The following is a 25,058-nucleotide window of genomic DNA, read 5'->3' on the forward strand; positions in this document are numbered from 1 at the left end:
TATTTATTTTTTGGATCAGTTTTTTTTAAAATTAAAAATAATTTTAAATGAAATTTTTGAGGAAATTATTTAAAAATTAAAAAAATTTTAATTAAAAAAATAAAATTTTTTTTTTTTTTTTTTTTTTTTTTAATTTTGAGAAATTTCATTTTAAAATGAATTCTTATAAATCCTATTTAAAAAACCTAAAATTGCATTTAGAACTTAAAACAAAAATTATAAAAAAAAATAAAATATCATTATCTCATTTATAAATATATATACAATTTTTGAAAATTTATTGAGTCACCAAATAAATAATGGTTTTAATGAAACCACCAATTTAGGTTTTGTTCCAGTTCTTGACGTAGTCCAAACAAATTCATTTATTATTGGAATTGAATTAGTTGGTGTAAATAAAAATGATATTCAAATTGAAATTAAAGACTGAATATTCAAATCGAAATTAGAGATTCAAAGTTATATATTCAGGGTCAAAGAAAAGACAAACTTATAAAAATTGTTATTTGGTTTAATAGTTCAAGTGCTGATAGAGCATAATGCTATAAAGTGGTCAAATAAAGATAGTTTGGAAATAGGTTGAAAGGGAATGGAAAAGTGTGGCTCACTCTGCTTTCCAATTGCCATTTATCTAACCGATGAGTTTAGTGAAAAATAGAAAAATTTGGATGATAAAAAAAAAAATTTTGTATTTTTATTTATGATAAAGATAATTTTATAAATATAAATCTTTATCAAGAAGATAAACATTAACGATAGTTGAATTATTTTTATTTATTATTAGAATAAAGAAAAATAGACTATAGATTTTTTTTTTTTTTTTGAAATAAACAACACATTTCAGATAATTGTTGATTGTCACCAAAAATTAAAAAAATTATTTTTGAATTCATTTTCAGCGTTAATATGGGGTATTTTTAGCTTTTTTTTTTTTTTTAGGTTTTCAGGAAATATTTATATTTGATAAAAAAAAAAAAAAATTGAAAATTTTTTTCGAAAAAAATTTACTCTGGAGATTTTAGTTAAATCAATTTTTGCGTATTATCACACAAAACTTTTGTGGAACAACAACTAATAAAACATATAAAAAAAAATATACAAAAATAAATAAAAAATTATAGAAAAAAATAATAATAAAAAAAAAAAAATTATTAAGAAAAAAAATTAAAAGAGATCAAAAAAAAAAAAATATATAAAAAAAAAAATATATATAAAAAAAATATATAAAAAAAAAAAAAAGGGGATTAAATCTAAAATTTTTTTTTAAATTTTTTTTATAATTTTTTTTATTTTTTTTATTTTTTTTTTTCGTTTTTGCTCGCAGACAATCATTTCATATTGCAAATAAATAAATATATTATAACTTTTTTTTTTTATATGTAATATATTTTGCATATTACTTTAATTTTGTTTTATTTTATTTTATTTTTTTTATTTAAATAAAAAAATATAAAATAAATAAAATATAAAAATATAAAAATATAAAAAAATAATTTTTTTTTTTTAAAATTCACAAAATTAAAAAAATAATTAATTAAATAATAATATAACAAATAATATAGTATATAAATAATAATAATAAAATAATGTCAAATTCAAAATCATTAGTATTATTACAATCATTAACATGTGGTATATGTTCAAATTTATTTAAAGACCCAAATACATTGGTTCCATGTGGTCATACATTTTGTTTAGAGTGTTTAAAGAAAAGTTCAAATAGCGTTAAATGTATTCAATGTAAAACAGACTATCAAAATTATATACCAAACTTTCCATTAAAGCAAATGATTGAATGTTTAGATCAAAGTAATAATAATAATAATAATAGCAATAATAATAGTAATAATAATAATAATAACAATTCATCATCAGATTTAAATTCATCAGTTGGTTCAAATTCAAATAGTAATCATGGTTTAATTAGTTTTATTGAAGGTTTAACTGAAAGTGGTAATCGTCGTCTTAGCGGATTTAATGAAAATGGTCTTAAATTTTCAACTGGTGGTGATAGTGGTAATATTAGATACTGTGTAGATCATTATGAAGAGTATTATTCATTTTGTGAAGATTGCCAACAGCCAGTTTGTCCACGTTGTTTATTAACTTCACATAATAGACATGGTATGATTCCATTAACCAAAGAGTCAATATCCACCAAAATAAAAGAGTATAAACTGATCTCTGAACAATTAAAGAACAAGATGAGTCTTTACAAAGATAATATATCCTTATATCAAAAAGAAATTCAATTATTAGACAGTTCATTCGTTCAATGTAAACAAGCTATACAAATGATGATTTCAAATCTACACAAATCTTTAAAAACACGTGAAACTTATTTATTAAAGGAAATTGGTCAAATGCACTACAACAGTCACTTTGAGCTATCAGAGCGTTCAAATCTTTTAGAGAATGAAATTGGTGAAATGGAAAAACTAACATCACAAAACTCACGTTTCAACGATGCTACAGAAATTTTCAATAATCAAAATTTAAAGTTTGAATTTTTAGAACAGTTCCACATCAGTCGTACTCAATCGAAAAAGAATATGGCAACAGATCTCAAACCGTTATATAAAACCGACCTTTTATTTTATAAAGCAAATAATGACCGTGTTACAGAGATAATTTCAAATACGCTAGGTAACATCTCTGTATTGTCATTTTTAATCGATGATGCAGACAATGTTAATATTTGGGATGAACCAAAAGAAAATATTTTCTTGGAGCGTGTTCGTATCAACTCTAACGGTATTGAAGAATTCGAAGTAAAATATGGAACTTTAAACAAATTGATCGAACGTCTTACTCTTCCAGGTGTATATGATGAAAACTATGTTAATATTTTTTTGTTAACTTATCATAGTTTCTGCACTTCTAAAAAGCTTTTAAAGAAATTAATCGAGCGTTTTACAATACCTGAAGACTTTGAAGAGTATGGAATAAGCCAAATTCAAATCCACGAAATTCATATGAAGATTAGAAGTGTGATTATAAAATGGATCACCGAGTATGCTCCAGTTTTTGATCAAGATACAATTAATCTTTTCCAAAACTTCAATGGTAGAATGCAATCAGAATATACATCAATTATCGAAATTGAAAACTTAACAAACTATTATGAATCAGCCTCTGTAAATAATTCACAATCATCATCATCTGGTCAATTAGTTGTTCCACCTACCAACCCACAATATAGTCCAAATCAAATATATAATAGTTTAAATTTACCACCTTTAACACCAACCTCATCATCATCATCAAATACACCAACTTTAGCACCAATCATTACATCATTACAAAACCCACCTACAATACATTTTAATAATATAAATAATAATAACAATACAAGCAATAATAATAATAGTTTATTTAATAGTAATAATAACAATTGTAAAATACCAATAACCAATGGTGGATCATCACCAAATTCACCAGTTTTGAATATGAATTCATTATCTTTAATTAATCATTCAGATAATTTTGGAGAGTCACCATTATCATCACCAAGAGGAGGTTTCCCAAGTAATTCACCACGTTTATCTTTTGGATCAAGTACTGGTAAATATGGTTCAATTTCAGGTTCATCAAATCTTTCTGGAATGTTTAATACACCCAATTCACCAACCAATAGTTCCACTCCACAAGTTCTTCAATTTATGTCACCAACCAGCAAGTTTTTAATAAAGAGCCTCGAATTTAACGAAATTGACGAATTAGAAATCGCTAAACAATTAACCATAATGGAATATGATTATTTCAAGAGAATTAAGCCAATCGATTTATTGACATGTGTAGATCTTAAACATAAAACACCAAATATTACAAACATCATGGAAAGATTTAATAATATTTCTACATGGGTATCAACTACAGTTGTAAATGCACAACACTTGAAGGGTCGTGTTAAAATTATGACAAAGTTTATAAAGATTGCAGAGCATTTAAAAAATTTAAACAATTTCAACTCATTAACTGCCATCTTGGTCGCTATTCAACGTTCCACTGTCACTCGTAAAGAATTGGTCAAACAAACTGCTAAAACTTTTGCAGATTTAGAAAAAATCATGTCAAGTGATGAAGGCTATAAAGCATATCGTCAACGTTTAGCTCAATGTGTACCACCATGTATTCCATATGTTAGTGTTTATCTTCAAGATATCATGGATTTAGAGAAAAAGAATCCCTCAAATATTACAGTTCAAGTTACTCCATTTAAATCGATCGAGTATATTAATTTTACTCGTCGTTCAGTTATAAGCAAAGTAATTTTAGATTTAGTTAATAATCAACGTTTTGGATATCCTAATATTACACCGATTTCAACTATTCAAGAGTATTTAAATGTACATATTGATAGTGATTGTAATAATTAGGTAAAAAAAAAATAAAATAAAAAAAAAAATAAAAAAAAAAAAATAAAATAAAATAAAATAAAAATGGTATTATTATCATTATATGATTATTTTTTTTAAAAAAAAAAAAAAAAAAAAAAGATATAGTTTATTTTTATTTTTTTTTATTACTAATTTTTAACACACTAACTTTATTATAATTTAACTTGGAATCCCCTATCATTGTTAATTAATTTGACCGAGCATAAACCTATAATTGAGGGTTCTGGAATTGAGGTTTGATATTACTGCTATTACTATTATTATGGAATCTAGATATAAATCAAATAATTAATAGAAAAAAAAAATTAATTAATACTAAATTTAGTTTTTTATTTAATTATTATATTGTGATTTTCTATTTTTAATAAAAAAAATAGAAATAACCCCAATAATAAAATTTAATATGTTAAGTAAAATTGATAGTTATCATTTATATGGTTAGAAATATATTTATATACAAAACATGCATATAGCCCATAGTAACCATAATTAAAATGGAAGATGCATATTCTATGGGTATTGCAATAAATGTTTGGAGGGTACCCTAATAAAGATTCGAATCGAAATTAAGAGTTTTTAATTATTTATTTGTTATAATTTTATATTTAAATAAAAGAGAGGATTAAATATGGGTATTTTAGTAAATACAGAGACAATGTTGAAAAAAGTAATGCACAAATATAGAAATATATATTTAATTTTTTTTTTTTTTTATATTGTTAAAAATATATTTTTAAAGAAATACTATTTTTGCATAAATTTGGCTTTTTTTTATTATATTCGTTTGAATGGTAGTAAATGTTTTTTTTTTTTTTTGATGTGGGTTAGAAAAAGGGGTGTGGTTAAAATTACAGAGTGTTGTTAATAATAGTATGTAAAAGTGTGTGATAAAGAGATACAAATGTAAGTTTGTTAACGTGAGTTGTTATTGGAGTATGTTGTTAAGTGTTTGTGTGGGGTTGCTTTGTGGGTTTGAAGGAAAATCAAATGTTTAATTTATAATAAAAAAAAAATAATACCATATGGATATTTTATATATCTTTACTAAAAATTTTGATAAAATAGGTCTGTGTGTTATATATAAAATATAAATAAATACCAATATTATTTAAAAAAAAAAAAAATAAAAAAAAAAAAGAAAAAGGAAATTATGTTTAAAAAAAAAAAATAATTATTTTAAAATAATTTTTATATATATTTGGAAAATTTATAATAAAAATAATTATAATTAATCAAAATTGATAAAATAAACTTTTTTTTTTTTAAATTAACACACATTTACTTTTTTTTTTATAAAAATTTTATATAGTATATCAAAAGAATACTTACATAGCCCCACCAAACTAGTTTACCATATATTTTTAATCATTTTAAAGTGTTGTTTTTGAAAGTGTGTGTAAATATATATATTTGTACATAATTTTTTATATATAAATAAAAATTTTAATTTTTTTTTTTTTTTTTACCAAATTAATTTTGTTACTGTTTTATTTTTCCTATTTGTTTTTCTATTTTCTATATTAATAAAGCAAAGATATATATATAATAATAAAAATAAATAAAATAAAAAAATAATAATAAAAATAAAAATAAATTATAATTAGAAATTTTAAATTATTTCAAATGTTTTATATAAAATAAAAATTAGAAAAAAAAAATATTTAAAATGAATATTTTTAAATTAGTTTTAATAATTATATTTATAATAGTAAACTATAATAACGGCAATATTATATTAGCTCTAAATGACCCAAGCAAAGAAGTAGACTGTGGTGATATTTCGGGGTCCTCAAATCAGTTTTTCTCAGTATTTAATTTAGCAAAACAAATAACCATTAGTACACCTTTTACATCAACCATTGCAGGTGCCTCAATAAGCACCCCAAAAACATCATCCAATATAAATCAATCATGTGAATATTATAATAGTAAAAACACAGTTATAAATGCCCAAAAAACAACCCTGGGTGATCAAACTAAAGATATTATCAACTCTTTATCTGTACAACACTATTTGCTCTTTAATGGTTCAGTAACAGTTTCCAAAGGATCAAATATTAATATATCATGCAACGATTTAAATAATAATGAATGTTTTAAAACAAATATACTGGACTTATCAGGAAAATTATTAATTTCAAATAAGCTATCAAATGTTAATGTACAATCAGATATCAACATTTCTAAAACTGGTATACTTACCACCTCATCAAGCTCATCATTGGATTCATATCCAACCCAACCAAAAATAACATCACAGAACAATATAAATAACAATGGTGGTACCATACAAGTAAATCAACCCCTATCAATTACTACCAAACTACTTAATATAAATTCAAATGGAATATTTAATATAAATGCATTTTCATCAATTAACTCCCCAATTGATATTAAAGGTTCATCTCAACTTAATGTAAATTATGAATCCAATATTGCAAGCGATCTAAATGTATATGACAATTCAATTGTAAAAGTTCAAAATATGAAAGAAGGTGCTGTCTTAAGAGTTGAAAATATAAAACTAGATAACGAAAAATCATCTTTTAATTCAAATGGAGCAAACACTATAAGTGTTACAAATTTTTTATCAAATGGTTTACTAAATATTAACCAGAGTAATGTTCAAGTTAAATCAATGTTTAATATGGGAAGTTCCTCAGTTGTAAATATTTTAAATAATGGTGGATTCTTTTCAAACAACAATATTAATATTAGTGGTTCCTTCAATATGGAAAATGGCTTTTTCAGTTCCTACATTGGGGATTTCTTATTAAAAGATAACTCAGTTTTCACAACTAAAAGCTCAAACATTAACATAAACTCCGCTTTTTCATCACATGGGGATTCTTTATTTGAAAATAACAACTGTAATAATTTTGCTATTTTATCATTGGATTTCAAAATGAATGATAATTCAAAACTAAAATTTGGAAACTGTAAAGAAATACAAATAGAATCCATTAGCTCTGTATTGTCAAACAATGCAGAGTTTCATATTTTGCAAAAGTCCAAGGTTATGGCAAATAGTCCTTTTACTTTAAATGACCAATCCAAACTATTAATCAATGAAAACTCTCAACACACCCAAAGCAATAAAGATATACAACTAAATAACCAATCAACTCTTTCAATAAGCAAGAACTCAATTCTAATGGCTACCGATAATGTATTATTTAATCTATTTGGGACCTCAAATATCAATGTCGATGGATCATCAGTTTTAAATCTTTCAAAGAATAGTATACTTACTTTTAATGATACTTCAACATTGTCATTGAAAAATAGCTCATCAATAAGCTTAATTGGTGGAAAAATTTTATTAAATAAAAACTCATCGATTTCATCTTCAAGCAGTGATATTGATATTGCAAATGGAAGTATAATGCAAATAGATGGAATATCAATTTTAGATAATTCAAAATTCCAAGTAGACTCTTCATATATTGTTATTAATGGTGAAATCTCTTTAGTAAACAACTCATTAGCACAAATTTTCTCTGGTGAATTCTCAATAACAGAAAGTGGCTCAATTAAAATAAATGGTTCAACTTTAAGAAACCACAATAATTTAGAAAATTCTGGTTCAATTCATTTAGAGGGTTTTTCTACATCTTTTAGTAATGACGGTGTCGTTACAATAAAAGGTAGTGGAAAAATTATTTATGGTGACAATGAAGACCATGTTATTTCCAATAATAACTTATGGATTTTTTCAAATGAACAAGGAAATAATATAAAGGTAATTATTCTCTATTTTTATATTGTAAAAACTAATTATTTAAAATATTTACTAAAATTTTTTTTTTTTAAATAAAAAGAAATTTTATAAATAATGGTACCATTGATTTCTCATCATCAGTTAATTTTAATACATTTAATGCATCATTAAGCAGTATCATTAAACTTTCAAACTCTACAGTATCAGTAAATAGTTCATGGGTCCATAATGGTGAAATTAAAGGAATTGGTGTAATAAACTCTAATGTATTTTCATCTTCAAATTCATCTTTGGGTGATAAAGAAAATGTATCAAAAATTACAATTAATGGGTCTCTTGTTCAAAAAATAGAATCGGAATTTCATATAGTAATAAATAGCAATCAAACTGAAGGTGAGGACTATACCATTATTAATATTACTGAAAACTTTAACCCAAATGTTGATGGTAAAGAAATAAACAACACAAACTCAGACTCTAATAATAATACTACAAGCAGTGACAATCTAGTAAAATCGGGTAATACTAAAAGGTCATTATTATCCTATTTATTATCCTCATCGTCATCAGACAACCCAACCCCAACACCATCACCATCAAACTTAACATTGTTATCAAACTCTACATCCTCGTCAGAATTAGAAGAATCTGAAGATGAGGATTTATCTGGTAAACAAAACAAAACAATTAATATTTATTTAAAAAACAACTCTACCAGCGGAAATATTACATTTTTGAAATGTGCAAACCAACCATTCCAACAAGACCTTCATTTTAAATTAAAACTACATACATTTGATCCAATCAGCAACTCTTATAAAAGAATACAAGATAAATGTAAATACAGACTAGAGCAAAGCCGATCAACGTTAAGTGTATTAATATCTCCAACCAAAACATGCGAAGTAGTTGTCGATTCTGAAGGAAATCCTGTATTGGATTCTTCTGGAGAACCCATTGTTAAAGTAAATAATAACGATAGTATAATATCATCAAATAGTAATACCAAAGTGATAGTTATTGCAATAGTTTTATCGGTGGTTGGTGCAACTTTGGTAGTGGGTATGGTAATTTTCAAACAAAGAAAGATATGCAATTTTATAAAAATAAAAAAAGAATCGTTTGCATTATTTAGGAAGATGAGTTATTAATAATACAAAGTTTATACAAATATAATATAGTTATTTATTTAAAGAAAATAAAAAATAAAAAAAAAAAAAACCGAATAAATATTTTTTTTTGTAAATAATAAAAATTTTGCATATAGCATTTTATTTTATTTTTTGTAATTTAAAGAGGATCAAAATGTATAAAGACTCAGATGGAATAGTATTTTCAAGAACGTCAACCTATTAAAATTTAAAAGAAAAATATTAATATATAAATCGTTTTAAAATATTTTTTTAAAAAATAAATATAAAATATTTTTTAAAGTAATAAATCAGATGGTGTTGCATGGAAAAATAAATGAATCTTCAATTATGTTCAGTCAACTTCTATAATTATTTGTTATCATCATCTAAATTACTTTAAATCTTTATTTGTATATTTTTTTTTTTTTTTGTTTATAAGTATAAAATATTTACCTTTTGCTTGTTGCTGTTTGAAAAAAAAAAAAGTTTTTTTGAGAATATTTATATAAAAAAAAAACACGTAAAAAAAAAAAAGTTTTTTTTTTGCAATTTTTTCATTTTTTTTTAAAATTTTTTTTTTTTTTTCAATAACGTCACGTAACGTATATTTATTGTAATGAATACAAACCAAGAAAATGAAAGTAATATAACAGAGAAGGATATTAATAAAGCTGTACCCATTGAAGTGTTAGAAAGTAGCAGCACTATTGAAAATAAAGATAGTAATAAAGATAATAAAATAACAAAAGAGAATAATTCAAATAAAAAAAACAACAACAACAACAATGGAAATAAACAAAAGCAAGATCCTAAAGAAAAAAGTGGTGCATCAGATTCATTTAAAAGAATAAATTATTTATATCAGGCTTCAAATTTAATGCTAAATGGTACAAACAATCAACCTTTATCAAATTTTTATTCTAGGGTATTAAAAAAAGTTTCACAAAAACAAGTTATTCAAATTAGCCCATCAATTAAAAGAACTATATGCAAGAAATGCTCACTACTTTTGGTACCTGGTCATACTTCTACTGTTAGAATTCAAGGTAAATTATTAATTCAAAATACTTTTAATCACATGATAAATATTAATCAACTCACTATTTTTTTTTTACCTTATTATATTTAGATTCTCGTGAGTCTCATGCTGTTGTTACTTGTTGTAATTGTAAAACAGTTAAAAGATTTAATTCAAATAAGAAAAAAAATAGAGTTATTAAACAACAAAAACAGCAATTATAATAAAATAATTTTGTAAATAGTATAAAAAATCATTATTTTATTTTTTTTAATAAATAAATAAATAAATAAATAAAAATTAAAGTGTATCTATAAATATAATATTTCGATATTTCCCATTTTTCATATTTTTTCTTAATACAGCGAGTGGGGGTGTGTTAAATATATCTTTTTTTTTTTATTTCTTTTTTTTTATTTTTTTTTTATATATTTTTTTTTTTAAAATTTATTTTTTTTGAAATTTTTTTTTTTTTCTTTAAATTAAATAATTTGTAAATTAAAAATATTTAATAATTTTAAAATTAATATCTATTTATTTTTTTAATAAAAATAATATTGTATAAATTTCATAATAGTTAAAGTAGTATTATTATTAATAATAGTTGTTATAATAAATTATAAACAATAATAAATACTTATAAAATGGTAAGATGGGTTAGGTTCTGGGATGTGCCATTATATAGAAGGTTGGAGACTATGGCAGTTTTTATTTATGCTATGGTTTTACCAGTTTGTTTAATAATGGCGTTTAATTTATTGGTTATACCACTGTTTTGGGGTTTAGCGGTGCCTTATTTAATTTGGATATTTTATATTGATACAAAACAAGAAAAAGGTGGTCGTAGATTAGACTGGGTAAGAAATTCAATCTTGTGGAGATATTTTAGAGACTATTTTCCAATATCATTGGTAGTATCATCAAAGTATGACCCAAAGAAAAACTATATTTTCGCATACCATCCACATGGAATTATTAGCATAGGTGCTTTTTGTAATTTCGCAACAAACGCAAATCATATTGATCAAAAATTCCCTGGCTTAAAAATTCATTTATTAACTTTAGAATCAAATTTCAAAGTAAGTTAAATTTGAAATTTAAATACGATCGAAGAGTTATTAATAATGGTTTTTATTTTATTTATAGATCCCATTTTTAAGAGAAGTTTTAATGAGTTTTGGTATGTCATCAGTTGCAAAGAAATCATGCGAAAATATTTTAAATAGTGGACCAGGGTCATCAATTTGTTTAGTTGTTGGCGGGGCTGAGGAGTCGTTGGATGCAAGACCAGGTTTAAACGAACTCACATTAAAGAAAAGAAAAGGTTTTGTAAAATTAGCTTTAGTAAATGGTGCATCATTGGTTCCAGTTTACTCATTTGGTGAGAATGATATTTATGACCAGGTACCAAATCCAAGGGGTTCACTAATTAGAAAAGTTCAAACTAAAATCAAAAATTTGACCGGTATTGCACCACCATTAATTATGGGAAGAGGTATATTTAATTATGATTTCGGTTTTCTCCCAGTAAGACACAAGATTACCACAGTGGGTAGGTTTATAATCTATTTAAGTAAAAGTATTCAACAGTAAACAATAGATATTAATATTTTAAATTACTAAAATTACTATAGTCGGAGAAGCAATTGATATTCCAAAAGTAACAAATCCAACAAATGAAGTAATCGATCATTACCACGAGGTCTACGTCGAAGCACTCCAAAAACTATTTGATAAATATAAAGATAAAATAGATAAAGAGACTGGAGATTTAAAGATTCATTAAATAATAAAAAATTAAATTAAATAATAAATGTTACAATATAATATAACGAATAGAATTATTTAAATAATCTAATATATAAATTTTTTTATATAAATAATTTATTATTATTAAATATTACTTTTTTTTTTTTTTTAATTAAACAAAGATTGGATGATCATCATCGGTTTTAAAAGTTTGTTCGGATGCTGTTAAAATTTCCATTAAATCTAAATATTCTTTGTTTGTGTGTTGGGTTTCCGAAATTTTAGAGCAGGTTAATTCATAGTTGAGATCAAAGAGTGCAGTAGAGATATTATTTCTTTCGCCTTTACCAAAACCGTTTGTACTACCATTAGTTGAGCCTTGTTGATTTTGTTGTGGGACTTGTAAATTGGAGTTTTGGTTTTGTTGGGATGATGGTTGTTGTGGTGTAGTATTACTATTACTATTTTGATTACTTTCATCGAAATAATTTACAAATTGTTTAAATGAATCAAAGTTAAGTGATTTTTGGAAATGGTTTGGAATTGATGTACTGAGGACGATACTTTCCCTTGATTTTGCTAAAACAGGAAGTTTCATTGGTGGTGTATCAATAGAGTCTTCGCTGGCCGATGAAGGTGCAGTAGTTGTAATAATGGTAAATGTATCATTGTTTCTGTTGATTTCACTTTCTTTGGCGCCTGAAAGTAATTTCTTAAGATCTGGGAAATCACCAGTTAATGTTGGTACTTGACATAAAATTTCAATAACTCTATCTTGATCAATAAGTTCACTAGAGATGGTTGATGAGGTGGAGGTGGTGGTAATGGTCTCTATGGTTTCAGTAACAGATTCGGTAGTTTTGGTGACAGAGTTTGGAGAGATGACGGTAGTTGTGGTTAAAGTTGTAACAATTTCTTGATCCAAGTCGCTGTAAAGATGCTTTTGAGTGTTTGAAATTACTAAACCACCTCTGTTGAAATCAAATGTAAGATATCTACATTGATTGTTGTTAGTAAAACGTTGATTTAAAGAGGTGCTAATGTAGTTTTCTAATTCTTGCCACTTAAATAATTTGGAAACTAATAATAAATAACTTGCAATAGCTAAATTAATTGAACGATTTAAACGTAATGGTAGATTTGGTGATTGTTGGTTTTGAAGTTGGAAAATCATTGGAATGGAATATTGGAGTTCTTTACCTCTACCTCTAAATAATAATATAACTAATGTTTTATATAATGCTATAATGTTTTCTGGTTGATTTGTTTTATTTGCAAACTCGTTAATAATCGAATTTCTAATCATTGCTGAATTATTATTTAAATACTCTTCAACACCATCATTTGAAAATATGACACTATTTGGTTTTAATAATAATTAAATAGGTTAATATTTTAATTTTAATAAACCATATAAATTTAAACTAATAATTATATTTACCCTCCTTGAATTAATTGATCAAATTTAATACCTGGGATTAAAAATGATTGAATGGTTTCTTGAATGAATTTTCTGGTATTATTGTTTGTTGATGGTTCATTTGAAAGATCAATTAATTTTCTTGTGAGTTCATTTATGGCCATTGGATTTGGTGAAATAAGGTCATTAAGATTTGATGAAACTTGTGCTACGCATTGAATAAGATTTACAGAGAAGAGGTCGATTAAATTTTGTTGTGTATTTGGTTTAATAATATCTCTAAGTGTATTCATAATTTGGTTCATAATTTCGAATTTCTTTGGTGTTGTTTTTGATTTTTTACCAATTGCACCAATTGAATCGATAATAGAATTTTGTAATTTTAATTGTTCATCTACATCTGGTAAATGTTTGGTTGAAATCTATTTATTAACAAAAAAAAACCAAATTAATAAAAATTTTTATAAAGATGTGTTTAAAAATAATATTATTACTTACTTCAAGTGATCTAATTAAAAGTTTTAGTAATGATGTAATAACCATATTGATTGATGCAGTTGAATCATTTACAATGGAGACGGCTGTACGAACAATTTCTTTGGTTACTGATGGTGAATGGTCTAATTCTAAATGTCTGAGGAAACTTGTAAGCATAATTGTATAGTGTTGTGGTTTAATAGATTGTGAAATTGATGTTAAAGCATGAACTGAAAAAGTTTCGACGTTCCACTTTTGATGTGAATCTAAATAGCTAAAATTTTTAAAAAAATGGGGGTTAGAAAAATGTTATTTTTTCATAGTGTTTTTATTATATATAAATTATAAATATTTACTTTACAACAGTTGTGACCAATGAATCTACAGTAATATTATCAACTCTTCTTGCTAAATCTCTAAGGCATTCAGTTGCCAATGCTCTAACATTAGTAATACCAGATTCTAATGAATCATCAACATTTAGGTTTCTATCGGATATATTTCTAGAAAAAAATATAATAGAGTACAGTTAGTATGCAACCAATATCAGATTTTTTTAATATGTTTTTTTTAATCTTACGGTGAAGGAATTTGATCTTTATATTGCATATTATCTAAAATTGTATAAATGATATCTGTATGTTTGGTTATAAAAGTATCTAAATCATCAACTAAATGTGAAATTGAAACGTATGCAGTAACACCTTTCAAACCCTCGCCTCTAATCTTTCTTCTTGTCGAATCATCAGTATTCATATTCTTTGCCATATTAATAAAATATTTAATGAATTCATCGATTTCTGGTGGAATTTGTGAGGCATCATCTTGAACAGATGCAAATCTAATAAACTATAAATTAAGAGATTTTGTTAAATAAAACAGTACTGCAGTTGTGTCTTGTAGTTATAATGTATACTTACTGTTTCGGTTGCTTCGATTTGTAAATGTGGGTGTTCATTTTGATTTAATAATAATTTCATTAATCTTGTTGCATTTCCTGAAAATAATGATAAATGATTTCTACAACCTATAATAAGTTCTCTAATAATTGCTGCACATGTTTCTACATAGCTATTTTTTATTGATCGAGTATAAATCTGGTGTTAGTTTTTTTTGAAACTTTATTTGTTAAATTACATATAATATTTACCTTAATCTTTTTTTATTCAAATTGTTTTGGGCTTTATTTTCGATATATGGGCCTACTTTTTGAAGTTGTTCTGGATTCATTTCACAGAAATAAGTAAGTTTGCTTATATTACCCAATTGCATTTCGCCATTTGGTTGTGATGGAAAAATAGTTTTAACTATTTTCTTATATTTTTTAGTTTTACCAAATGCCATTTTTATTTTATTTAAATTTATAGCTATATGTTATAAATAAGAAAAACAAATAATAAATATATAAATAATAAAATAAATAAATAATAAATAATAAATGAAATCAAAATGGTGTGATATTTTAAACAAAATTTAAAAAAAAAAAAAAAATTAAAAAAAAAATAAAAAAAATAAAAAAAAAAAAAAAAAATTATTTTTTTATTTTTTTATTTTTTAGTTTAATTATTATAACTTTTTAAATTATAAATTATGCATTAAAATACACCAGTATAAAAAACACATTAATAATTAATATATAAGTAATATAAATATAAATTTCATAATAATAATGAGTAACGATAAGATTAAATTGGCATCAACAGCTGTTGTTTTATTAAAATGGGGAAATATAAATGGATCAAGTTTAAAGAAGCTGGATTTATTAAATAAGAAACCATTGGAAAAATTTGATTATAGAGTTATGATGGTAAAGAGATCGAATAAAATTAAATTTTTCCCATCAGCACATGTATTTCCAGGAGGTGCAGTAGATCAACACGATTTCAAACCAGAATGGAGCAATATATTTGAAAAAGGATTAAATGGATCACCCATCAAAAATCTACCAATTAAAGTATCTGCATTAAGAGAGGTTTTAGAGGAAACTAATTTCTTTTTAGATAAGAATAGGCAATTAATGGACGAGAAAAATTTATCAGAAATTGAAAGTCTTCAAAAGAATTTAATGGATAGAGAGGCATCAGCAAAAACAAATTTCCTTTTTGATTTTTTAAACGAAAAAAAAGAAAAAGATAATATTGTTGTATCATTAAATAATCTTTATCAATGGGCACGTTGGGTTACACCAGATTTAGGACCAAAGCAAACTCATAGATTCGATACTTATTTCTATTTAAACCCACTTTACGAATACCCAGAATTATGCAAAATTGATGGCACTGAAAATACTCAATTGGATTGGTTCTCACCAGACGAAGCTTTGGAGGAACATAGACTTGGAAATATTAGTTTACCACCACCCACTTGGTTTACCTTTCAACAGTTATCAAAATTATATACCTTGGACGAAGTTATTAATGTAGCAAAGCAAAGAGAAGAAGCCGAAATACTTTATGAACCAAAAATGGTTGAAGGAATAACAATTAAAAAGTTTGACTATTATGAAAGAAATCAAGTTTTAAATGGAGATAGTTTATTTGAAACTGGTAAAGAAGGTCCATCAAAAAATAGAATCATTATTCGTAGTAGATCTGGTTCTTTAACCGATCAATATTCTTGGTATTATGAGTATTTAAATAATATTCCAAACTCCATTGATAGACAATACAATGGTTGTAAAACTAATTTACCTTCAAAATTATAATAATAATAAATAAATAATAATATAAAAATAAAAAATAAATTATAATAAAATAGTAATATTATTTTATTTTAATAATTATAAAAAAAAAAAGTTTTAAAAGAATTTAAATCGATATAAAAAAGTATTGGTATTGCAAAAAATATTAATCTAAATTCTTTTTTTCTTGTGTGTGGTAACTACTAAATTAATTTGATGGTTTTTTTGTAATATATACTTCAGTTTTGTAGTGAATGTTAAATTCTTTACCATCTTTGGTGGATTCGAGGCTGTTTAAGGCGGCTCTCATTTTTTCTAATAAAGCATCTCTTTTTTCAGTAGGTAAAACGGCAATAAAGCTAATTGATTGCATGGCCATGATTGTTTTTTCAGTGTTGGTTAAATGTTGATAGTTGAAAGTTTTTTTCTCTAGTACTGGATTAATAAGTTTTTTAAACTCTTCATTTGATTCATTATCTTTGAAAATGTTCATCCATTCATAAGATTGGCTGAATGGAGATGTCATGAGTTCTGATTTTTGACCGTTGCCACCTCTAAATAAAGAAAGGAGTGGTTGGAATTCACTGTTGGCTTCATTATCAAAAACATTCCACATTAAAAATAAAATACCATTTGGTTTTAATACACGTGAAATTTCTTTAATACTTTCAGCATTTGCAAACCAATGAAAAGCTTGAACTGAGAAGATGACATCAACTGAATTATCTTGAGCTGGGATCGAAGTAGAAAAGCCTTCTAGTACCTTATAGTCTAATTCTTTTTGTTCAGTTTTAATATTTTCTAAAATATCTCTACAAGTATCTCTAAATTCACCTGATGGTTCAACACATGTAATGTTTTTGTAGCCTGCTTGTGCAATTAATGATGAGAATTTACCAGTGCCAGCTGCAAGGTCAATAATGACAGAGTCTTTTGAAAGATTTAATTCATTTTCAATGAATTTTATAGCTTCGATAGGATAACTTGGACGTGCATTAGAGTATTTAAAAGCTACATCTTTATCGTGATATGCATAGGCATTTGGATGTAATGGTTGATTTGCTGATGATGCCATGTTATTAGTTTATATATTAAATAAATTAAAAAAAAAAAAAAAAGAATTTTATAGTTTTTAAAAATCTAAAAAAAAAAAAAAAAAAATTAATAAAAAAAAAAAATAAATAAAATATAACCCTTTTTTTTAAAATATAAAATTTTATTCATTTTAATTTTTTTATGTGATAAGGTTACACGATTGCTTGTTGATTTTTATTGCCTCTTAAAGTCTTAAAAAGTCTTTTTGAGATGGTGTTGTTATTAGAACTATTAGTTGAACTATTATCATCATTTAAATTGTTTGCACTTGAATTGTTTGGTGATAAAGTCATCGGTGATGGAGTTGTATTTGAAGAATTACCTGATAGAATTGGGCTTGTGTTATTTACATCGTCACTATTAAAGTTTGGATGAAGCATTGGTGAGTTGTTTGATGATTGGTTTGGAGATGAGAAAATTGAAATTCTACTTTTAGACCCTCTAACTGGCATTGTTAATGACATTGCTTTCGATTTAGAAGGAGATTGTAACACCACAGTAATATCGGCTTTTGGTTTTTGATTAAGTTCAGCTTTTTCTTTTTCTTTTTGTTCTTTACTTTTTTCTTTTCTTTCCATTCTTTCTTTTTGCTTTTGTTCTTTTTCTTTTTTTCTTTTTTCTTTTTCTTGTCTTCTTAAATCTTTTTCTTTTTCTTTATTAATTTGATCACTTTGTTTTATTGTTGATTCGCTTAGTGTTGAAACTGTAGTTGTGGTTGTGGTATCGGTTTCGATAGATATATCATTTTGTGGAAGAACAATCGTTGGGATTTCTTTAAGTGGTGATATGTTTTCTAAATTATCTTGATTATTATAATCAATACCAATGTTATTATTAATTGATTCCAACATTAAGTTTGGTTGTTTGAAATCATTATTTTGCTCTTGTAGTATTGTTGGTGAGTAAATTTGATTATTTATTTCTATTTTCTCTTCCACAACCTCATTTGATATGTTATTGGTTTCTTCCTCATGCTCTTCATCATGTTCTTTATTTAATTCATCATCAGGGTTTGAAATACATTCGTGGTTATTTGTTGTTGCTAATAATATGGGTTGGGATTGGTTTGTTGTTGGAGGTACAATACTTGTTGGATTAGTTGATAGTATAGAATTATCATTTTCAGGATTAATAGATGACTTTCTTTTCGAGGATACTGATGATGAAGATGAAGACCTTCTTTTTGAAGTTGGTGTTTTTTCAACGGCTGGTGATTCATTATTTGATTCATTCTCCTCTTTGATTTTTGATTTTGATTTTTCTCTTGATATTTTTTCTTTTGAAGTGCTTTTATGTCTCGATGATCTTTTAGATCTTCTTCTCTTTTGAACAACCATAATATCTCCATTAATATATGGAATACCCATCGATAATGTAATTAGGGTCTTTGATTTTCTACTTGCTTTATATGGGGTTCTCCACTTTAAATAATATTCGCACCATAATTGTACTCCTTGAGAATTTGGAATTAGAACGTTTGCATTGTCATAGTTTTTTCTAACAACAAAATTATCATGTGGAACATCTTCATGTGGTGGGGCGGCATATAAAGGATTTAATAATGAAGAGTTTTTGGATGCAGTTATTAAAAGAGTCCATAGAGATTCGGTTTCATTCATTACCTTATTTGCCTGTCTTTCTTTTTCGCTATCATATAAAAATGTACCAAATATATTTGAGTTTAAGTGATGTAAAATTACAGATAAGAATCTATCAGAGAATTCGAAGCTTGTTGGAAATTGTTTAGTAAGTTGCCAAACACAATCAATGAATTGCAAAAATATTGGGGATGTTTGTTTTGAGGGTAATGATGTTAATGAAGAGTTTCTTGTCATAAATTTATGGCCAAAAGACAACCATTCTTTACAAATTAAAATAATAAATCCCTTTAATGTTCTATAAAATGGATCTGCTAACAATTGAACCAATGATGTAATTTGTGTTGCTCTATCCCAGCCATCTATACAATGAATTAATACTGACAAACCCAATGAATGGACACAATTTAGTATACTCTTAGAGGTTGATAATAATTTACTAATTTGTGCTAACCATCCAGTATTTGACACTTCGGACCAACTTTTCTTTTCGTTCCAATTTCGAATTACCTTATAAAGTTTAGATGCAGATTCTCTTAGCTCGTGTATGTTTTGTAAATAAACAGTCTCTAATTGACAATGGGTATAATTAGAGATATCCTCGGAGTGATTGCCTCCTGTTGAGTTGACTATACTTGATTTTGAACGAATATCATATATATATAGGGGTTGGGTAGAGTTTGGAGAGTTTGAGGTGGGTGTACATTTTCTAATGGCCTGGACTAACAATTCATCTTCTTCGCATCTGTGTTTACCAAAGCCATTTACAGGTTGGCTTGATCTTGATAATGTTGCATGGGTGAATCTATGACGCCATGTGCAAACAGGGATTCTACTTTTATTTCTAAAGTTTGCAGATTTATTTAAAAGATAGTCTGATATTGAGAATGGAATCATTAATGATTGGGGATAGGTAGCACATAATTCATATTTTTGATTAATCTTTGATAACCTCCATTCTCCACCAGGGCATATTAAACCCTGTCTTGTATACTCTTCAACCGGATCGTATAGTTGCCATCCGTTAACGGTTTGTAATCCTTTATATGGGGTGTAACTATATGTAAACATACTCTTTTCATTATCTGGGAACGCTAATTTACTCATTAGTTCGAAAGCATCATTTCCCTTGTCATTTAAAGGTAAACAAAATCTTGATAGATTGAAATCCTTACACCTAATTTCTAATATAAGAGCTCTTTCGGAAATCCCATTAGAATAAAAAGATGATGACTGTGAATTACTGATACTATTTCCATTTGAAAGAGAGTTGTTAATATTGCCATTTGAATCATTTAAACCAACTGGTGTTGAAATAGATTTTAATAACTGTTTATGATTAATACTATTGGTACTGTTACTTGTTTTTAAATCTTTTGATCTATTTGGAGATGGTGGTAGATCAAATGATGAGTTGGTTGAAGATGGTTGAGTAGGGGATATTATTGATTTGATATTATCATTTATGTTTGTTGGATTTGTTTCATTATTACTATTTGTTCTTTTATGTGAATTTGTCGATTGGTTTAGAGGGTTTTGTGTATTATTAGTGCTATTATTTAAAGTATTGCTACCTTCTGAATTTAAATCTGAATTATCGTGGTATTTTACAGTTACATGGCCTTTTAATTTTTTTATTTTAATAATAAAACAATTTGGAATTGATAAGACCATTTGCTAATATTTTTTAAAAAAAAATAATTAATAAATATAACTAATAAATAAATAATGAAAAAAAAATACATACATGTGTTGTATCGTCTATAAAAAATAATTGGTAATTGGTTTGATATAATGTTCCAATTCTATGATTTGTGCTGATTAATGATAAATTTACAACATTTCTTGTTGACATCAATAATTGCTCGCCTGGTAACAAAGTAAAATTTTCGACTATTGATGGTTGTGGTCGATCATAATTAGGTTCCTAAATAATTTAATAATAGAAAAAATGTCAGTGAGATTCTTTAAAATATTTTAAAATTTATTATTTATATTTACATCATCAAAACTATAGTCTAGATCTTGAGTTTCGTAATCCTCTGTTATTGTTATGATATCACATTTTGAAACTGAATGATTTAAATTATGTACAAAAACAGTTGACTGTAATAAAGGTCCTAATGCATTATTTGTATCATCTTCCATTTCTATTCCTTATTAAAAATTATTATATATATTGATTGTTATTATTTTTATATATTTATTGTGATTGTTTTCTGGTGTCGATATTTTAATAAATATATTAATGAAGAAAAAAAAATACAGAACGCGCAAAAGAACAAAAAAATAATATAAATAATAAAAATAATTTAAAATTATTACTATTATTTTATTACTAGTATTCTATATATTATTGCATTAAAATACAAAGTGACGTTGTGAAAAAAGAAAACCAGTATATTAATTATAATTTTTAAAAATTGAAAAAAAAAATATATAAAAAAGTATATAGTAATTAGAGTTTATGTATTCTGTGTATTATTAAAAAACAAATTTAAATAATTATTAAAATAAATAAACAAATTGTAATTTGATTATATTAATTTATTTATATATGTATATAAAATTAGATATATATAAAATGATACACAAATGCACGCAAAATAGTAATATAGATAAATAAATAATTAAATAAATATATATGAATATAAATGTAGGTTATTAAATTAATTATTGAACAGATAATGGGATTTATATACACTATAAATATATTTTAAAAAAAAATTAATTTTAAATTTTAAATTAAAAATATTTTTTATAATTAAGTATATAGCACAAATATAATATATACATATATTAAAATAAATTTTTACTATATTATTATTATTTTTATTTAAAAAAAATTAATAAAAAAAAAAAATTTTAATCAAATAAAAATTTTTTTTTTTTGTACTTATATATATATATATATTTATTGAGTGTGGGTGTGGTTGTGTGTTTTTATGTGAGTGTTTGTGTAAAATTTTATCCCTCTTTAAAGAGGGATACCCACACCCACACCCATAAACAAAAAAAAAAAAAAAATTTCTATCAAAGTGTTGGGTCAATTTCAAAAAAATGATATGTTTATAATAATAGGATTAAAACAATTATTTGAATCCAAAAAAAAATTAAACAAAATAGAATATAACCACTCTAAGCACAACACAACTTGATTGAATAACTTAACTTTTTGAAAAAAATAAAAAAAGAAAATATAATAAAATTAAAAAAAAAAAAGGAATAAAGAAAAAAAAAAAAAAAAAAGAAAAAAAAAAAATTAAAAAAAGAATAAAAGAAAAAAGAAAAAGTAAATGTTTATTTTTAGATTTTCAAGTTATATTATTTTATAGTTGCTGAAATAATAATTGTGTTGAAATTTTAATTTATTATACTAAAAAAAAAAAAAAATTATATAATAATTTTTAAAAAAAAAAAAAAAATTTTAATTTTTTTAAAAAATTTAATTTTTTTAATAATCTATAATATATGATTCTATATAGCTTTTATAATAAAATATAAATTCAAATATGTATATATATAATTTTATATCTAAATTCGTATCTAACAAAATTTAAATACTAAAAGAGGATATATACTTATTGACAAATGAAAGTAATACCCCAAAGTTTTTTATATTATAAAAAAAATAATATTTTATTTATTAATTTCAATATCTCCAACCAGTAATTTTCAAAATGATTTTAAATATTCTATTATTATTTAAAATTATTATGAATTATTAAAGCGATTAAACATTTTAAAACTGTTTACTTGTTGTAGAAAAAATAAAATATGAGCTATTCTGGTGGAATTAAAATAATTTAGAATAAAACTAAACAACACTGTTTAGATTAGTGATTTAAATAAGATAAAATAAAATTTGTATTATTTAAATCTTTAATCTATTACTAATTAAATTTTAGAAAAAGAGGTTTTTATTTTGATTTAAAAATGAATAAAAAATAAAAATGAAACATTTAAATCACAAGCAAATAATAAAAAACTATAATATTTTATTCTAGCTATTAAAATCAATTTACTTCATTATAAAATAACAACATTTTAAAATTTTAAAATAAAAAATAAAATGAATATAAAAAATAAGATATTTTTAATTCTTTCTTTTTTAGCTTTGAATTTATTATATGTAAATTGTTATGATATGGTTTATGATAAATGTGAATGGACAACATGCCCCAAACTAAACTGTAATCAAAATGAAATAGTTGAAGTTCCAAAAGGTGAATGTTGTGGTAAATGTAAAAGCATTTGTTTAGAATTGTGTAAAGAAACAAAGTGTCCCGTTGGTTATAATAAAGCAAAAGTATTGGGTTCATGTTGTGAGATTTGTATAGAACATAGAGAAGTAAACTATGATAATATTGAAAAAAAAACTAACAATAATAATAATAATATTAACAATAATAATAACAAGTTAAATAATAATAATAATAATATTAACAAAAATAATGGTAGTAGCAGTAGTATTATAAAAAATAATGGTAGTAGCAGTAGTATTTTAAAAAATAATGGTACCAGTAGTAATATAAAAAATAATGGTAGTAGTATTAATGAAAAAAACAATGGTAGTAGTATTAATGAAAAAAACAATGGTAGCAGCAGTAATATTATAAAAAATAATGATTTAAAATATAAAATTAACAATACTGATGAAAATGAAAAATATAAAGAAAGAGAAACAAAAAAAAATTAATATTTAATATAAATAAAAAAAAAAAAAAACTTTTAAATTTTTAAATACTTAAACGTAGTTATTAAATTTTAATTTTTCTTTTTTTATAATATTTTATTAAACATATAAATAAACAAACTTATACAGATCTAAATTGAAAAAAATATCATTTCCATATAAAAAATTATTTCCTTTATTAGAAAGTGTTAAAAAATAAATAAAAAAAAATTTTAAAAAAATATTTATTATTATTTATTTTTTTTATTTTTTTTTTTTATAATTATTTTTTTATAAATTGCCATTATATTTAACAAATAATAACATTATTTATATCTTTTTAACATAAAATAATAAAAAATAATATGAATAATAAATATTTTATTTTAATTTTTTTATCAATATTTTTAATATTTAATTTTGTAAGTGCAAATACTGAGGATGCAAGTTTTTTAAAGTGTGACCCAAAATATTGCTTAAAGGTTAAATGTGGTCCAAAACAAACTACATGTAAAAAATCCGCCTGCTGTACAGGTTGTAAACCAGATTGTGATACTGTTAAGTGTGCCAAAGTATGTGCTGAAGACGAAACCCCAATTATTGATGATTGTTCGGTGAGTATATATAAAAACTATTCATATATAAAATAGAACAGATATTAATATTTAATAAAAAAAGTGTTGCCCATCAGATTGTAAAAAAAACTGTGATAATGTCGAATGCCCATTAATAAAGTGTGCACCAGGATATATTTCAAAGAAGGTTGGATGCTGTAATACATGTGTTCAAAACTGTTCTAAACTCATATGTGATTGGCCTCTCTGTCGTGATAATGCAAAACCAGAAACAAAGCCAGGAAATTGTTGCCCATCGTGTCCTAACTAATAATTTACAGTCAAATAGATTTATAATAAATATTTATTAGAAAATTATATTTTTTATTCCACTGTCTATTAAATTTAAACTATATTTCAAAAACAATAAATATAAAATATAAAAAATGAAAAAAGAAACTTAAAATATTTTTTCTAATTATTTGTTTATTTATTTATTTTTTTTTTTGATTTTTTTTTTTCTTTTTTTTTTTTTTTT

The 25,058-nt window shown here is 24.1% G+C and overlaps 10 protein-coding genes across 10 annotated transcripts; 7 read left to right on the forward strand and 3 right to left on the reverse strand.

The window, feature by feature from the left end:
• Positions 1-1,586: 1,586 nt before the first annotated feature.
• On the forward strand, positions 1,587-4,379 carry DICPUDRAFT_90265 (uncharacterized protein; the record flags this gene model as incomplete). The annotated part of the gene is made up of 2 exons (XM_003293436.1): positions 1,587-3,165; positions 3,283-4,379. 2 exons carry the CDS (start codon positions 1,587-1,589, stop codon positions 4,377-4,379), a joined length of 2,676 nt encoding a protein of 891 aa, XP_003293484.1.
• Positions 4,380-5,736: 1,357 nt separating this feature from the next.
• On the forward strand, positions 5,737-7,487 carry DICPUDRAFT_93057 (uncharacterized protein; the record flags this gene model as incomplete). The annotated part of the gene is made up of 2 exons (XM_003293437.1): positions 5,737-6,883; positions 6,917-7,487. Coding segments are annotated over exons 1-2 (1,386 nt in total), but the record flags the coding sequence as incomplete, so codon positions are not given.
• Positions 7,488-10,086: 2,599 nt separating this feature from the next.
• DICPUDRAFT_12115 (uncharacterized protein) lies at positions 10,087-10,293 on the forward strand (the record flags this gene model as incomplete). The annotated part of the gene is made up of 1 exon (XM_003293438.1): positions 10,087-10,293. A coding segment is annotated over one exon (207 nt), but the record flags the coding sequence as incomplete, so codon positions are not given.
• A 623-nt stretch (positions 10,294-10,916) lies between these two features.
• Positions 10,917-12,128, forward strand: DICPUDRAFT_50994 (monoacylglycerol O-acyltransferase; the record flags this gene model as incomplete). The annotated part of the gene is made up of 3 exons (XM_003293439.1): positions 10,917-11,351; positions 11,419-11,824; positions 11,907-12,128. The coding sequence occupies 3 exons, from the start codon at positions 10,917-10,919 to the stop codon at positions 12,056-12,058; spliced, it is 993 nt and encodes a 330-aa protein (XP_003293487.1). The 3' UTR covers positions 12,059-12,128.
• A 65-nt stretch (positions 12,129-12,193) lies between these two features.
• DICPUDRAFT_158352 (uncharacterized protein) lies at positions 12,194-15,262 on the reverse strand (the record flags this gene model as incomplete). The annotated part of the gene is made up of 7 exons (XM_003293443.1): positions 12,194-13,379; positions 13,463-13,863; positions 13,940-14,192; positions 14,275-14,421; positions 14,499-14,767; positions 14,839-14,989; positions 15,069-15,262. 7 exons carry the CDS (start codon positions 15,260-15,262, stop codon positions 12,194-12,196), a joined length of 2,601 nt encoding a protein of 866 aa, XP_003293491.1.
• Positions 15,263-15,581: 319 nt separating this feature from the next.
• On the forward strand, positions 15,582-16,622 carry DICPUDRAFT_42098 (uncharacterized protein; the record flags this gene model as incomplete). The annotated part of the gene is made up of 1 exon (XM_003293440.1): positions 15,582-16,622. A coding segment is annotated over one exon (1,041 nt), but the record flags the coding sequence as incomplete, so codon positions are not given.
• Positions 16,623-16,806: 184 nt separating this feature from the next.
• Positions 16,807-17,673, reverse strand: DICPUDRAFT_42108 (uncharacterized protein; the record flags this gene model as incomplete). Its single annotated transcript, XM_003293444.1, has 1 exon — positions 16,807-17,673. One exon carries the CDS (start codon positions 17,671-17,673, stop codon positions 16,807-16,809), a length of 867 nt encoding a protein of 288 aa, XP_003293492.1.
• A 1,549-nt stretch (positions 17,674-19,222) lies between these two features.
• DICPUDRAFT_6017 (uncharacterized protein) lies at positions 19,223-20,479 on the reverse strand (the record flags this gene model as incomplete). Its single annotated transcript, XM_003293445.1, has 1 exon — positions 19,223-20,479. A coding segment is annotated over one exon (1,257 nt), but the record flags the coding sequence as incomplete, so codon positions are not given.
• A 2,884-nt stretch (positions 20,480-23,363) lies between these two features.
• On the forward strand, positions 23,364-23,990 carry DICPUDRAFT_158356 (uncharacterized protein; the record flags this gene model as incomplete). The annotated part of the gene is made up of 1 exon (XM_003293441.1): positions 23,364-23,990. The coding sequence occupies one exon, from the start codon at positions 23,364-23,366 to the stop codon at positions 23,988-23,990; it is 627 nt and encodes a 208-aa protein (XP_003293489.1).
• Positions 23,991-24,313: 323 nt separating this feature from the next.
• Positions 24,314-24,990, forward strand: DICPUDRAFT_93058 (uncharacterized protein). The gene is made up of 2 exons (XM_003293442.1): positions 24,314-24,580; positions 24,645-24,990. The coding sequence occupies exons 1-2, from the start codon at positions 24,332-24,334 to the stop codon at positions 24,849-24,851; spliced, it is 456 nt and encodes a 151-aa protein (XP_003293490.1). The 5' UTR covers positions 24,314-24,331; the 3' UTR covers positions 24,852-24,990.
• Positions 24,991-25,058: the final 68 nt, after the last annotated feature.

This window comes from Dictyostelium purpureum (assembly GCF_000190715.1).
Source record: "Dictyostelium purpureum unplaced genomic scaffold DICPUscaffold_432, whole genome shotgun sequence".
NCBI lineage: Eukaryota > Evosea > Eumycetozoa > Dictyosteliales > Dictyosteliaceae > Dictyostelium > Dictyostelium purpureum.

What these genes read in the sequence shown, in the direction of transcription:
- DICPUDRAFT_93058 (XM_003293442.1), top strand. Translation starts at nt 24,332, where the DNA reads ATGAATAATAAATATTTTATTTTAATTTTTTTATCAATATTTTTAATA. An exon ending in CAATTATTGATGATTGTTCG is followed by an intron (nt 24,581 to 24,644) that starts GTGAGTATATAT and finishes TAATAAAAAAAG; the next exon opens with TGTTGCCCATCAGATTGTAA.